At 42.5% G+C, this 16,263-nt stretch overlaps 1 protein-coding gene across 1 annotated transcript in view; it reads left to right on the plus strand.

Annotated features, from left to right (window-relative positions):
• The window catches only part of LMBRD1 (LMBR1 domain containing 1), a 153,521-nt gene that overhangs the window by 1,192 nt on the left and 136,066 nt on the right, over positions 1-16,263 (plus strand). Inside the window, exon 2 of the mRNA XM_018560883.1 lies at positions 14,210-14,386. Coding sequence (XP_018416385.1) covers positions 14,210-14,386 — 177 coding nt within the window. The remainder of the gene's footprint in view (positions 1-14,209; positions 14,387-16,263) is intronic.

Below are 16,263 nucleotides of genomic sequence, written 5' to 3' on the forward strand. Positions count from 1 at the left end.
CCAGCCCAATCAAGTTGCAGTGCAGCTGGGACATTCCTAGCACAAAGCTACATGTCACAAAGCCCCCCATCACGGCCAAAACTGATTGGGCTGGGAGGGGAGAGTGTCAGACCACAAGTGGGCCTGATCAAACTGCAGTAAGCTGTGTTTGCCCAAGCCTTGCTAAATTGTCAGTGACATTCCACCTATTGGCTCAACCAGCTGTGGCCAGGGCATTCCCCACCCCTTTGTTATGTGTAGCTGGGGGATGGGGAATGCCCCGCCGCAACCGATTAAACTGGGAGGGGGGTGTGTCACTGTTTTGTACGGGCTCGAGCCTGTGCAAAGCTGTCTGAGACACATCTCCTTCCACACATGCCCATGACAACCACAGGCTACTAACAATGCCTTTGTGTTGTTAGCCTGCCATGCACACCCCCGACCAATGCACAGTGGGCTTGCAAGTAACCAGTCCCTGGCATCAGGCTAGAGGGTGGGATCTGGAGCACCAACTTTCACCGGGAAATGCCTCAAGGGAACCTGAGACTTGAAAGTGCACCTAAATTAGTCCACTAAATAAATGTGCCTTCCTGAACTCCCCACCCCCCTAAGTACAGTTAATAAGGCCTTTTTTTGGTCATCTTTCTTTCTGACCCCACCCCCCCACCATTATTCTTATCTAGGCAAGAATGATGTGTCCTGCTCCTTCCAGCCACCTGGAATATCCCTGTCATTTATCCCAGAAGGCTGCAGAAGCAGAGACACAAAGCGACCTTTAGGGATACCTGATGCTCATCATCTGGGGCCAAGTTGCCTAAACCTGGAAGAGGCAACCAACTCCTGATAACTGAGGAGCACCAGGATGGTGGGCTTTGGCAGTGGATTCCAACAGGACAGTGCTGGATTTGCTGGGCAAGGGAGTATGTAAATTGAGAACAACCCTACGTAACTGATAACAGGGGTTAAATATTGCAGAGGGGGTGGTGAAGTCCCTCTTGAAGTTCTAAAGGTGCCTTGGCTTTGCTGCTATAGTGGTGTCATCACTGCTAAATACTTTGGGTAAAAAAGGGCATTAGAGCTTTTTAATGTTGAAATTCACACTTTGTGCTTAGAATGTTCCTGCACTACCTCTAGACCTTTTGTTAAAAAAAAGAAAAATAATATATACTTTTAAGTAAGTAAGTACTTCAAGATACACTGAAGTCAGGACATTTTGACCACCTGCCTAATATTGAGTAGGTCCCCCTTTTGCTGCCAAAGCAGCCCTAACCCATCGAGGCATGGACTCCACTAGACCATACTCCATACCTCCATACTCTGAAGGTATGTTAATGTATCCGGCACCAAGCCCTCAGTAGCAGATACCTTAAGTGCTGACAATTGCAAGGTGGGGCCTCCATGGACCACACTTGTTTTTCAAGCACATCCCACAGATGCTCAATTAGATTGAGATCTGGAGAATTGGAATTTGTAGGCCAAGTCAACACCCCAAACTCGTTGTGCTCCTTAAATCATTCTTGAACCATTTTTGCAATGTGGCTGTATCATCCTGTTGGAAGCGGCCTCTGCCATCAGAGAGTACTGTTTCCTGGAATGGATGTACTTGGGTCAGCAACAATGTTTAGGTTGGCGGTATGTGTCAAAGTAACATCCGCATGAATGGCAGGACCCAAGATTTCCCAGGAGAACATTGCACATAGTATCCCACTGCCTCTGCCCACTTGCCTTCTTCACATACAGCATCTTGACATCTTGGTGCCATCTCTTCCCCAGAGTCAGTCGCTCTAATCCTTACGCTTGCACATCAGCTTCAGGGACAACATTTTCACTTGCTGTCTAATATCTCTTATCTACTCCCAGGTGCCAATGTAACGAGATAATCAATATTGCACACTTCACCTCTCACTGGTCATAAAAGTTATGGCTGATTGGTGTATATGGTGTGTATATATTTTAGAAGTTTAGTATAATCTTTTTTTTTTTTAATAGGAGTGTAAAATGCTGACTTGGTCTGTGTAGCTCAGAATGTATTTACTGTGGACAGATTAACCTTGTTGGGTGCTGGTTCCATCTTTATTGACATTTGGGATACCTGAAGTGTTATGCGTAGGAATGCATCAATACCATTTTCTCCAGGCCGAGTACCGATACTTTTCCTCAAGTACCTGCCCATATCATTTACCGATACTTTTTTTTTTTTTGTGTGTGTTATGTGACAGGTTTTGTAAAACATTAGAGACTAATGATTTTAGGACAGAGGTGGAGCGCCATGGCCCGGTCACAGGTGCAACCGCTGCAACATTGCTAGTTTTGCCATTGACTCCAGGCTGTAGAGGGACTACAAATCCCGGGAATACATTATAAGCAATGCAGAATAATATGAAGCTACATAAACTGTGTTGCTCACCAGGATGTGCAAGGTCTGACCATGGCTGTGTGGGGTCTCACCAGGGCTGTGCCGGGACTCACCTGGGCTGTGCTGGGCCTCACCAAGGCTGTGTGGGCGGGTGCAATCTCACCAGGGCTGTGCCAGCTGAGTGCAGGTCTCCTCAGAGCTATGCGGGCAGGTGCTGGTCTCACCGGGGCTGTGCTGGGTCTTCCCCATGGCTATGTGGGCGGGTCTGGATCTCATCAAGGCTGTGAGGGTGGGTGCGATCTCGCCAGGGCTATTCTGTGTCTCTGTGATTAGAATTGTCTTGGGGAGTATACAGGTGGAACCTGTCTTTTATTTAAACCTAAAATATCTAGGATTGTTTTGTTCTATTTGCTGTTGATGTGCGTGGCTTCAAGATTAAAAGAGCTCTCTAAAAGTGCCCATACCTTTCACGATTCTCGTACAAGAATCGCGGGAAATCCCGCGATCGTACGATAATCGTGCAGTATATGGAAGACTTTTGTATTTCGAGCATGTTGGAAAACCAGCCGAGAATGGTACGATTTTTGGCTGGTTTTTAGCATGATCAAGAGATAACTGCCGAACTGGCCAGTGTGCGCACGCGCACACCGGCCCGTTCGGCAGTTATGTCATCGGGAGCCCACCCCTCAGGGAGGCGGGCTTGCGATGATCGCAAGTACGATCTGCCTGTCCAAGATGGGCAGATCGTACGTTTTTTTAAATTACTTTACAACCCTCGCACGACAAAAGTCTTGCAAGGGTTGTAAAGTGTATGGCCACCTTTTAGGCCCTCAGAAAGAAGGTTGCAGGTGTTTGTGAGTCTGGCAAGGGATTTAAAATGGTTGATTTCAAATCTTCTGGCAATTAGTTCACTGTTAGGAAAGTATACTACAATGACATAAAATTCCAATGATCGCTACTTTGCCTAGGACTGGACGGCCCGTCAAAGGCAGCACAAGAGCTGACCATTTGATGCCAAAAGTGTCCAGGAACCAAAAAATGCCATTGTATTTAATTTAATCTGCATGATAGGCATGTTTGCAGTTCAAAAAAGTGCATTGAAGCACAGCTACAGTCTTTCTTTGAATATATAGGAATAGTACAGCACTTTTTGAACAATGTACTGATAAATCAAAGATTAGTCAAACAGTACGTGGCCACGCGCCGAGTCCATTTGGAGCTCTGAAGCCGGGAGAGGCGGGCACCCTTACATTGTTACAAAAATAGTTTTTTCTTGTATGGGAGTGTTTTATTCTTTCAATAAAGCGCTGGTTTTTAAAAAACGTAGTACACTATAATTTTTCAATGTTTTTTGAGCGATTGAGGAACTGCAGATCCTTGTAAGGTGAAAAGGGTGAAGGTTGGAAGTATTTAACATCAGAGAAGATTGAAGGCAGAGATTGGTGGACACTGCACTATATGCTGTTCTGACCGTCTTGCTTTCTGGTGAATGCGGATCCTTATATGATTTTACACATGCCGGTGTACTGGCAATTACGGTCATAATAGGATATACAGATTGAAGAGTGTTCTTTCTGAACATTTGTTTATTGGACACTCATTGAATGTTATTCACTTTGAGTGATTGCTGAAGAGTGCTTCTCTCTTTTTTTGTTGCGTTCGGTGAAAAAGGCACATGCACTTATATTTCTATTTTATTATTTGATTTTGATTATGCATAATTCCTTACGTCTGATTTGATATAACTTCAGACTGGCCACTGTTAACACGTATTTTGGAGTTAGAGGTGATTTGTAGCGCAGTGCATATAATTACCTATAACAGTATATCTGATTGTCATAAACCAAAGGCAGGATTTCCAGAGAACCTTATACTGACTGTGAAGCCTGGTGGTGAAAGTGTTAGGTCCCGTTCACACCTAGGCGATTCGCGGTAAAAAAGTTGCGCGATCGTCGCGCGTTTCCGAAGGCTACTTGGCTGTATCCCAATGGAAACGCGCAACAAAACGGCCCAAAGTAGTACATGTACCTTTTCAGGCGTGGGCCGTTTTGCAGCGCGTTAGGGACGGGCGGAAATACGCCAAGGTGGGAACGAGACCATTGAATACAATGGGATTTATATTTTTGAGCGTTTTGTAGAGCGTTCGTCGAGCGCGCTACAAAACGTTCAGGTGTGAACGAGGGCTTAGGGTTTGCGTTTGTTTTGGATCTTCAGGGGTGGGTCACCTTCCAGTCATTGGGGGTAATTCAGTAAGGCATTTGTTACACTTATCTGGTATTAGAAAGTCCTACACCAAGTTCATGAAAGCTGTGCATCAGTTTTCTTGTTAATTCTGAAACAGGCAACACATTCACCTTGTTCTTATATGTGTCCCTTTTTACATTCTGTTGCTATGGCTGCAACAAATTTATTAAGAAATAGGGCCACATTGATAATAAAAGTAGAGGTAAATAAGACCTTCTCTATATTGTGTCACACGTGTTGTCGCAAACAAAATTCTGCCTGAGGCAATTCTACAACAGATTTATATACACCTTTTATTGAGTGAAATTAATCTGTGGCGAGTTGTTGCATGGACGGCAGACAGGTTTTTAATGAGTGTCTATGACACTGTTTGAATTCCAGGGATTGAGTTAACTATGAATTCTGCATCATATCAAATTCTGCTTGGTGAGAATGTGAGACCATCTGTCCGGATGTAGAACTGGAAATGGACTTTCAGCACAACAGTCGTCTGACGAATGCAAACAAATCCAACAAGGAATAAAAGCCCTAAATTGATTCCCACTAAAATGTTGGTGGGTATCGGAGGATTTGGAATGGGCAGTTCATGCAAGGAAACCCACAAACTTCTTGTAACTGAAATAATTTTGCATGGAGGAGTGGTCAACGATTTACCGAGTCAATGTCCGAGACCGGTAGGCAGTTATGCAAAATGCCTACAAAAAGTACTAAAATGGGCAATTCCAGTTTCTGAGCCCAATCATGTTCTTAATTCATGTACATACTCCACAGTCCACCATTACATCTATTGACATTTTTGTTGAATAAATGATTGAGGAGACACATTTTCCTTATTTTTTTTCAAGTATATCAACTTTATCTGTAGGCACTGTTTGAAGTTCTGTTTGTCTGCTCACATCATCAATTTCCATGGGATGCATTTTATTTGACTATAGCTGTTTGTTTCGGCACGTTTGGCAGAAAATCTAATGGTCAGATTATAACTTTGTAAGATTTATTGGATGTTTTCATTCTAAATGGCATTTTTTATGCACTATTTAGTGGGTAGCACACCTACACTGCAGTCCACCACCGTGCTCATACACTGCTGCTATGTAAAATGGTGCATGTCTGTTTTTAATTATGTTGTGGTATGTTGGGTCATTTATAATGAATTAAAATAAAAACTGTTAACCTGCCTTGGTTAATGCTCCGCAATGCTAAAGTGTGAATAAGCTCTAAATGTCTTCCTTAGTAAAGTGTAGAAGAACAGTATCTTGCAGATCTGCACTATGATGTTAGTATTGATGCAACTGCACTAGAGGGGCTTGCCATTAAAGTTTAAATATGCTCTGAAATTAAAAATTTGTGAGCAGGCAGGCCTTTTTTTTTCCAGAGGAGACCTACTATGGGGTTCATTTATATAAGTTTCTATAAAAGTTCACACAGCACTAGCGCACCTAAATGGCACTGTCGAATATAGGAAATTCCTGTACTCGTCAGGGCCATCTAGGGCCGCTAGTGCCATGCGAATGTCATCTGCCTGGCTATTATTTTATAATCCCCTTAGTTTTTACTGCAGCAAAACTTCTTACCTCCTTGTTAGAATGTACATTTAGCTGCGCATGCGCAGCTCATCTTCTCTGCCGGGCAGGGTAAGCTGGCACCAACCAATTAAGATGGTAGAAGATCCCAAACATGGAAGAAGACCAGGCAAAGATGTCAGTCAGTGAAGTAGTGAGGTGAATGGAGTATAGTTCCACATTATTACCGCTAAAAAATATAGGGATTTTATAGGTGGTTAAATGCAGTATTCTTTCTTGTACATTTACATGGAATGTGAAATAGCTCTCATTTCCTTCTGACCTGTCCCTGAACTTCTTTAAGCTGCTTTTGCTTTACCATTGAATTTTATGTGCGCAAGCCCTGAAGATGACTAAAAGGACCTTTTTATTTAGGTGGTTTACACCCACGGATACTTGAGGAGCTCAGCTCTGTTCTTTCTAAGCCATTTTTCAAATTTGTAGAGACCCAACTAGTTGTCATGGTACCAGTGGATTAACATAAAGCAGAAATCCCCAAACCAAGCTCACTGAATGCTGTAAACTGGCCTCTGCAATGAGAAGACCTTGCATGCATGAATTCTATGTATACCTGTAGAGAGGCCGTCTATCGTTGGAACGCATAATAGATGGCATTGGAAGCCATGGGCAGGACTACAGTTGAGAATAATAGGCATATTGTTTTTTAACTTCTCGTATTTTTAGTGATTTTGTAAAAATATGGCTTGGCGTACAATAAGCAGCTTTTAGCCTGCTTGCATGTAAAAAGCCAATATACAATTAGCTTCCCTCCCCTCCTAATGGGTTTTGTAACTCTGATGTTAAATGGAAATATTGTAGACGTTAATGAGAGATAAAACATTTCCCTCTGATGAACAAGAAAGATTATGACATGTAGTAAGATCACTCGATATGCCCCTAGCATGCATTATCACATATTGCAGCTTGATGATCCAGACCCCGAATGTAATTTGGAAGCTGGATATTTTCATAAACCTTCTTGTTTTGGTTCACTAGTATGCCATCTTTGTAACAGATTATGAGTTCTTATCTGCGTGGGTTTGATGTCCATGCATATGGATCTACTTTGATTAAATAGTCTAAAACAACATAAAAAGCTTGCAAGAGAAGAATAAATAACATGGTTGAAGCTAATGGATTGTTTTTGAATTAACTGTCGTTTGATTGTTAAATAGGAATGCCAAGTTAAATTTTAGGCTGCTGTAAATGTCTTTATTGATTTGAATAATTACTGAAAATTGTAAAATGCCATTTATTTTACCATAAGCTTTTATAATTCGTATGCTGTAATGAGCAGTGCTTTTTTTTTTCCAAATGAGCTTTCAGTGTTTTAACAATGGCTATTTCTTATTATTTTAACCACTTGCTCACCAGGGTGTTTACACCCCCCTTCCTGGTCAGGTCATTTTTCAGTATTCAGCGCTGCGGTACTTTGACTGACATTTATTCTGTCATGGAATGCTGTGCTGAAATTAGTTTTTTACCATTTTTTGGGGGACAGATAGCACTTTCTTTTGGTGGTATTTAATCACCACTGGGGTTTTATTTATTTTATTACACTGTATAACGAAAAAAAGTACAGAAAATCTAAAAAAATAAAATAAAATCAGTTTTCCCTACGTTTTATGTTATAAAACATTTACCGGTACCCAATTTTTTGGTGAAATATAAGAGATGGGGGGTCACATTGGGTGACTAGACACCAGACATGTCAATCCTTAAAATTGCAAAATCGCAAAATAACTTCCGTACCCAAAATAGGCCATAGGCGACCCTTTAACCCTTTCGCTGCCAAGCCCTCCGGAACATTTTGCAACTCAGCTGGCCACACCATTTTTGCAATTTTTTCCTATTGATTTGATTTTCAACTGCTGGGTTGCTAGCGTTTGTAAAATACCCCCCAAATCATATATTTTCTGAAAGCATAGGCCCGGTAGAATAAATAGATGGTGATACTAAATTTGTAGGCCCTGCGATAATTGCGCAAATGTTTCTCAAATTAATATTAAACCGATAAAAATACACAATTCAATTGATAAAAGCACACTAAAATCGGTTTCAGTGCACAAAACAAAATATTTTCTGACAATCTAAAAGATAAAACTGTATTGAGTTAATAACAAATATTTGCAAATTTGAAATTGCGCCTTTGTTGCAAAAAGGTAAAACAATGAAGGTATGCAAAACTGTAAATAAGCTACTTATGTTAATTGTTTTTACACTGTGTTGGTGTTGTGATAAAATGATACAGGTGTATACTTAATTGCAACACAAGGTATCACAACACATGGCAATGCGTTACAAAGCTCTGCCATGCGCTGCTGCAGTTAAAATATTGTTTTTTTTTTTTAAAGAAAAAAAGAAATTAAAAAAAATAATGCACTGCAATGCGTTTTAGCAACGCACTGCAGCTCATGTGCATGGTGTACACCACAATATGGTGCACGTGTATGTTATGTGTATGGGGGGAGGGAGGGGTTGTGTTTTTTTTAAAATTCATTTTTTTTACACATAATTTTTTTTTACAATATTAATTTATTTTTAACATTTGTTAAAAAAAAGCCTGTTCATTCATAACTGAGGACACATAGTATTATGTGTCCCCCATTATTTACAAACACCGGAGTGATCAGCCGATCGCTCCTGTGTTTGCTCTGCACAGAGGATTGGTAAATATCACTGATATTTATCGATCCCCCGCTCGGCCACGCTACAGAGCCGCTGTCATCCAAAAACTGACAGGATGACATCGGCTCCGGTATACTCACCGCTCAGCCATCCTGAATTGCGGCCAGCCGCCGCTCGCTCCCCCGCCCGTGATTTTACTTCGGATTTACGCTGCCACTGACCCTACAAGCGGGCGACAGCAGCGGGGATCCATGGAGTCTCTCATCCTTCCCTGGCGCTTTGTATACTAAAGCGACCATGAGCTTATAGCAGAACTGTAAATGCCAGGTCCCTATGGCATACGGACCAGGCCAGCCAGGAACACTTTTGTTGCTCCGTATGCCATACGTCCTTGGCAGGGAAAGGGTTAAAATCTTTTACCGCTCATCAATTTAATGTTAACAGTGATTGATGGCCCTAAAATTACTCACACTCTGATGTCCACGATGATATGTAACAAGTGCAGCGTAATGGGCTCACTCGTGTAGGCGCACTTATCACATTTTTGAACATCTCTGTGGGGGTGGGGGACTTTATAAACATTTTGTGTGGAGTTTTTTTTGTGTGTTTTTGTAAATTTGTATTTATTTTGTGACCATTTTTTTTTACACCCAACTTTATTGTTATCGCATAGGGGACTAAGAATCCCCCTATGTGATATCAAATTACAGTGACAGGTCCTCTTTATGGAGACATCAGGGGTCTCTAAGACCCCTAATGTCACCTAGGGACCCCAAAAGAATCTGATGAAGCAGAGCTCCGCTTCACCAGCTTCTCTCTGACTTTTGTACTTTCCTCCGTTGTCCCTGCACGGAGCCACACTGCCGGTCCCCGATCGGATGCCCCGGGACGGTGAGGAGAGGTGGGGTTACAGAGAGGTGTATCATACAAGCGATCGGGCATCTTTACAGAGGCCAGACTGCTTGTATGTGAACAACCATTGCTGGCTGTTTCAACTTCTAGCAGTTTCTCGCTTATGCGCGCCAGGGGGAACGGGCACGTTTAAAGACGCCCACCCGCTGCCAGAAATTTGTAAGATTTTCAGGTCCCCTTTCACACTAGGCTGGTCCATTGTGTTACTGCCCGGGCATTAATGTATGTTGCAATAAGCAGCCCATTGCCAACGCGAAACAACAGACCCAAACCACTGCACATTTTATTTTAATAAAAACAGCACACAGCAACTCACAGTATGTGTGTTGTAATGTGCTGCTTAGGGCCATTGGCACCTTCTGTACACATCTGTTGAAGTGCTATTCTAAATGAATGTCATCTCAGCATGCTGGACAGAGTGCCAGAGGTGTGAACCCAGCCTAAAAGTGACCCTGTTAAGGAGTCAACAAAATAAAAATAGCACTATGTCTGACATTGACTAGGAGTCAACAGGCGGAACCACAGTGGCCAGTGGGGGAACAGCTATGAGACCAGCCTGAGAAGTCGAATCAAATGAGTTCTGGGTACTTTGCTACTGAACGAAGTTTTAGCAAACGGGCTAATGGACAAGCATGTATTGTGCTTTTTCACAGGTTTTTGTTTTCTTTTTTTGTTGATCTCCCGACAGGGTAACTTCAAAGCATAAGAAGAGTATTAGGCTGGGTTCACACCTGGGCGTTTTTCAGTGCTGATCGAAGCGCTAAAAATCACTCAACAAGTGCAATCCCATAATTTCCTATGGGCATAGTTCCCACCTTAGCGTATTTTAGCACGTAGAAACGCGCTGAAAAACGCCCTACGCCCGAACAAGTACAGGAGCTTTTTTTGGGAGCGGATTTCCGCGCGTATCAATTGGTATTTCCCAGTGTGGCTCGGGGTTAACAAAGCGGTAACCCCGAGCCACACTCGGGAATACAGCGTATGTCTTACCTTGTCTGTGATCCCTAATGTGTCCTCCGGCAGCTGCCGTCTTCCGGGTTCCGTCCCTTGCGAGCGTCCGCGTCGCAGGGGGGCTGAACCGGCGGGAAGTGTGAAAGTTTAAAAAAACGATAGAGATAAAAATAAATCATACTGCCAGGGAGGTATACAAACAAGCGTCGAACATGCGTTTCACTGAACTAAAAAGCGTGCTAAAAACGCGCCTATAGTAACGCCCAGGTGTGAACCCAGCCTTATAGTTTGAGTCTGCTCTTCCCCGAGTGTATACAACAGACATGGAGGAGGGCGTAGGCTTTTGTGACACGGAAGGGAGCGACAGAATTGCACATTGTGATTATACTTTTCTTTTGAGTATAAAATATATAGTATAATACTTGTGGCGTTCTTTGTAGAACGGAAATCAAATATTGTTTGGAAACACTTTTGCAGAAGTTTCCACAAATGTGTTGCACTTGTAGTTTGCTTTTATTTCACCCTTCTGTCTATTTAATCCCAAACCAGCTTGATGGTGTTTTAAGTCTGGAGACTGTGCTGGACATTCCATGATTAGAAGCCTAACATCTTGTTCTTTTCTTCTAAGGTAGTCCTGACACAGCCTGGAGGTATGTTTTGGGTCATTATCTTGCTGAGAATACACCAGAGGGTATTGCATGGCAATGCAAAATGGTGGTAGTTTTGGTTCAGGGTGCCACTCACTCTGTGCAAGTCACCGACGCTGGATCCAGCAAAAGAGCCCCAGACCATCACCCTTCTTCCTCCATTTCCTACAGTTGGTGTCGCACACCGAGGAACCATCCTTTAAGACCTTCTTTCAGTCTTCAGTAGTCAATCTCCAGTCAGTCAGTGTAATGACTCGCTGTCTGGCTTCCTGATTGGGCAGCTTTCCTAACTAAATAGGAAGCTGGGCGGCAAGTTTTTACCCTCCCTCCGGGTTCCTGATTGGCCTAATCAGGAAGCTGGGCAGCGAGTCATTACATGCCACCGGCTTCCTTAATGGAACTTTCTGTATCCGTATTGTCTCAGTCTCCGCTCACAAATCCTCCACCCAAGACTCTGTAAGGAGCTGGAATTTTGCTCTGAGGACCGTGCGGAATTGGGGTGCCATTCGTCCTTTCCCCCTGCTGCTGCTTTGGGAATCCTTCTCACCATTGGAAGTCAGATGAACCGGTGATTCTGAGGCTCTTATTTTCATCCTAACATATTGACATTAATAAAGTACCCCTCTACATCCAGCCGCTGCGGTCCTGGTCTCCTTTCCCACGATCTGGGGGCACCTGTTTTCTTTGGCTATCGGTCACCACATTGCGCATGTGTCCATTTGGCTCTGCTTGGGGCTGATTGCCTCCCCTCCTGATGAAACGCTTTGAATATTCCATACTATCCACTCCTTGGGCCTCAGTTAAGATCTGAATTATTGATATTTAATCGTTCTTTAATTGATGTATCATACTCATACGGTATTTATCAATTGAATTATGTAATATGCTAATGTAATCATGTTCAAAACATCTAAACCTTGATACAGAGTGGATATCGGAGGCATTTAGTCCAGCATTTTTATTACGGTCGTTTTCTATTAATTTTAATTACCGTATTTTGCGGTCCATAAAACGCACCGGACCATAGGACGCAGGGAGGTCCGGCGCGCCTTATGGAGCACTCGACAGACTGTAGATTCTGACACAGCTTCTATGACAGAAGCTGTGACAGAAGCTGCAGTTAGTGACCGCTGAGACAGGTGGCGCTGTGATTACAGCGCCACGGTCTCAGTGATCACACAGGGCAGACGAAGAAAGTCCATTCTTCGTCTACTCTATGGTGATCTCCATCGTCACCGCTGCTCGGTTTTAATACAAGTGATCTCATTAGATCACTCGTATTAAACAAGCAGTGGCTCCTACTGCTGAATACGATCGCCGCCGCCGCTGCTCGGCTTTAATACGAGTGATCTCATTAGATCACTCGTATTAAACGAGCAGTGGCTCCTACTACTCGCCCGGCGCCCGAAACTGCATGTCTCGGGCGTCGGGATTCGCTCCATAAGACGCAGGCACATTTTCCCCCTCCTTTTGGGGGGAAAAAAGTGCGTCTTATGGAGCGAAAAATACGGTATGTATCTAATAAAATTACTTTCTAGCCAATCTTTGAGTGTTTTGTGACTTGTCATTTTTTGGTGCCCATAAAGCCCCACTTTTACTTGCTCCTTTTTTCATTACAAAACAGGGGTGTGGCACATAATACCCAGGATTTGACCACCACTTGCTTTTCTTATTTACTATTGTGAGCAAAGTGAGGGGGAAGGAGGCAGCTGTGTGCAGTCAGAGATACCTATCTGGCTTTTGGCAGTTGTAGTCAAAGAAAGATGTCCATGTGACCAGAATCAACGTGCATGGCTCTTACTAAGTGACAAGAAGTGTGAGGGGAGATAAGAGACACAGGAGTGATCACAGCAGACTTTCTAAAGGGATTAAAATAGTAAGAGTTTATTTTAAAACATAAATAAACGTGGCTTTGGAGAATGTTCATTGTGTAGATTTGTATAAGGAGAAAAAAAGCTGAGGGTTTTGTGTCGCTTTAACAAGGCAATGTTGGAAAAATAAATTTTTGCCCAGAGATTTTTACCTTCCTTTACTGTGTCCCCTAACTATCCTGCTCATTTTACCCTGTAAAAAAAGGGAGCTGTCATTGCTGACTTGTTTTTAAAGATACATGCTTCGAGGCTGGTGTTTGTATCCTTCTATCCGTGTCTGGACAGTGACCAACTTGGAACAAGCAATTGCATGCCAGGTGCTGGGGCAACTAATATGTACATGCTTATTCCAAGTCAGTGGCTCTGTAGTTAGTGTAGCTAGTAAAAGAATGACAGAGCTTAAAACGTCAAACAAGTTGGCATTAGCAGCTCCTATCTATCCTGGCAGTTTTTTTCTAGGCTTTTGACTCTGGAAGGTTTTTAGGAGAAAAGCATAGGTACTCACTGGCAAAGATAATATAAAATGGGAATTTATGGGAGAACCTTTTACTAACAGCAAGCTGATTTCAGATAATGTTTTAGAGTTCAGGCCAACAGCCTTAGAAGTTATTTTTGCTGAGGGCTGTAAATTGCTAACCAGGTTGTAAATTAATGTGTGTTTTGCAGTTGTGTTTCCATCTGTTTGAGCAAGTAAATACTAAAAGTGCCTTTAAAAAAAATAAAAAATGTATGTATTTGTGATAGGAATTGGCGCATCCAAGAAACCACAGGTATAAACTATGGTTATTAAATGCATGCTACAAAAGAGTGGTGGATAAAACAACTGTTTTTATTTTGGGCATATTTATTTATACGTCTATTTACCAGACACAAAAATAGTGAAAAGCCTACTGTTTCTGACCATGAAGCCATTTTTAAATGCCATATGTATTGTTTGATGCTTTCAATCTAATCCTTCCCAATTCTTGTAGCTGAGTGTTTGGTTTTTTTCAACTGGTCATTTTGAAATTTAGTGGTAATTTGTGTAATTTTTTTTTTTTGTTGATTTTTTTTTTTTAGGCTATTTTGGCTTTTTGCTGGATATATGTTCGAAAATATCAAAGTCGTCAAGAAAGTGAAGTGGTTTCAACGATTACAGCAATCTGTTCACTCGCTATTGCTCTGATCACCTCTGCTCTGCTGCCTGTGGACATTTTCCTTGTTTCTTATATGAAGAATGAAAATGGCACATTTAAGGTATGGTTTTGCCCTGTATTTGTTTATAGAGCTGTTGACCTGGCGGGTTTTTTTTTGTCTGCTATAAGTGCTTATCTAACTTGTTTTGCAATAGTAAAGTCTTGTTTTGACTCATAATTTGTCAGTATCCAGAATGCATTATCTGTAAACCCGTTAATTGTATGGAAGGTCTGAGACTGCCAAGCATGTCCTTACATAGGAACTGTTTATAGCGCACTACAGTTACAGTCGTGAAGACGGGAGCCTTCTTTGAATAGCAACTCCAGGCAATAATTAAAATTACTCAGTAAATGCTAAAACTACATCTAAAACTGTTTTAGTCTTTTACTGTAGATTTATGGCCCATCACACGGATGCATTATGGTAAAACTTTAATTACTGCAGCAAACACACAATGCAAGAACTGCTGTTTATTGCAGTTCTAAAAATTTTGAATGATGCTTCCAACTACAGCAAGTAAAGTGGGCGATGCATCTGCACTGCAATGCACAAAAAAAGGTTCATGTCTGTTCTTTCAGTTTCGTAAAGCACTGCCAGCCCTTTAAAATAAAGAATTGGCAACCCTAACACAGCATGGCATCATGTACTACAACAACACGTTGCATGTGTGTTGCACTATTGATGTGTCCAGGTATAGTGATCTATTCCTAACTGCATGTCATCATATCACATAAGATCTACATGCGGTGTGCCAGCGTTCGACTATCACCCGATCATTAACTTGAACCGGTGACAACTGTCGCTTGTAAATGGCAAATTAGGGATTCCTGATGCAGGAAATCACAAGTTCCTGATGCAGGAATCCCTAATTGCACCCACAATATAGGTGTGAATGCAGCTTTACTGTGTAACTAGGTTGACAGAAAAGTGTGGAGAGAGGCGGACAGTAATGAACAGTCTGTGTATAATTGCTGCTTGATCAGATTAAAACACTTGGGTGGAGAGGGACAGTAAAGGACAGGCTCTGGGTAGAAATGCTGCCTGATCAGACCCAACGACTTGTGTGGAGAGAGAGAGACAGTGAAGCACGAGTTTGGTGAATAATTGCTGTCTGACCAGACTAACTGACTTGTGTTGAGAGACAGAGAGTGAAAGTAAAGCACAGTCACTCTGCAGAACTGTTGCCTGATCAAACTGATGGAATTTTGTGGAGAGTGAGGGACAGTAAAGCACATCAGTTTGCATAATAGCTGCCTGGTCAGACTAACAGACTCTTGTATACAAAGAGGAACAGTAAACTACAGTCAATGTACAAAACTGCTGCCTGACTAGATGTATGGCCTCGTTTGGAGAGAGTAAAAGCAAAACAGTCACTCTGCAGAATTGCTGCCTGACCAAACTGATGGACTTGTGTGGAGAGAGAAGGACACTAAAACACACTTTGTGTGCATAATTGCTGCCTGACCAGACTTAGGGCCATCTTCAGACCAGAACGTTTTTTATGAGACTAGTTTGTACCATTGCGTCCAGTTCCAGAATTTTCTCTTCTGTTCATTGAAGGAGACAGCAGAGATCTTCAGATCTTGACCGATGGGTTATAGCGCTACCATCAGGAGTAGGGCACTAGGCGCAAAAGAAAAGCACAGCCTAGGGGCAGGTCCTGCTAGTGGCCATACCCCCCCCCCAAATGCAAGAGGCAGCTCAGTTTTTGCCTAGTGTCAAGAAGTTAGGACCTAAGTTCCCTGCTTGGAATCTTAGTTCTTATTCTTTTGTGCAGGGCATTTTTTCTTTTTACTTTCTCATCTGTCTTCCAGACCTTTAATCAACAGCTGAGCTGGGCGCCAAGATGATTCAGATCCTAGTAGTCTCTCCAGCTCCGCGTGCATGCAGAGCATATAGGACCTTATATATGTGCAGGGTCGGCTGCAACAGCCGCA

This window comes from Nanorana parkeri, unplaced genomic scaffold (assembly GCF_000935625.1).
Source record: "Nanorana parkeri isolate BGI_ZX_2015 unplaced genomic scaffold, ASM93562v1 scaffold484, whole genome shotgun sequence".
Taxonomy (NCBI): domain Eukaryota; kingdom Metazoa; phylum Chordata; class Amphibia; order Anura; family Dicroglossidae; genus Nanorana; species Nanorana parkeri.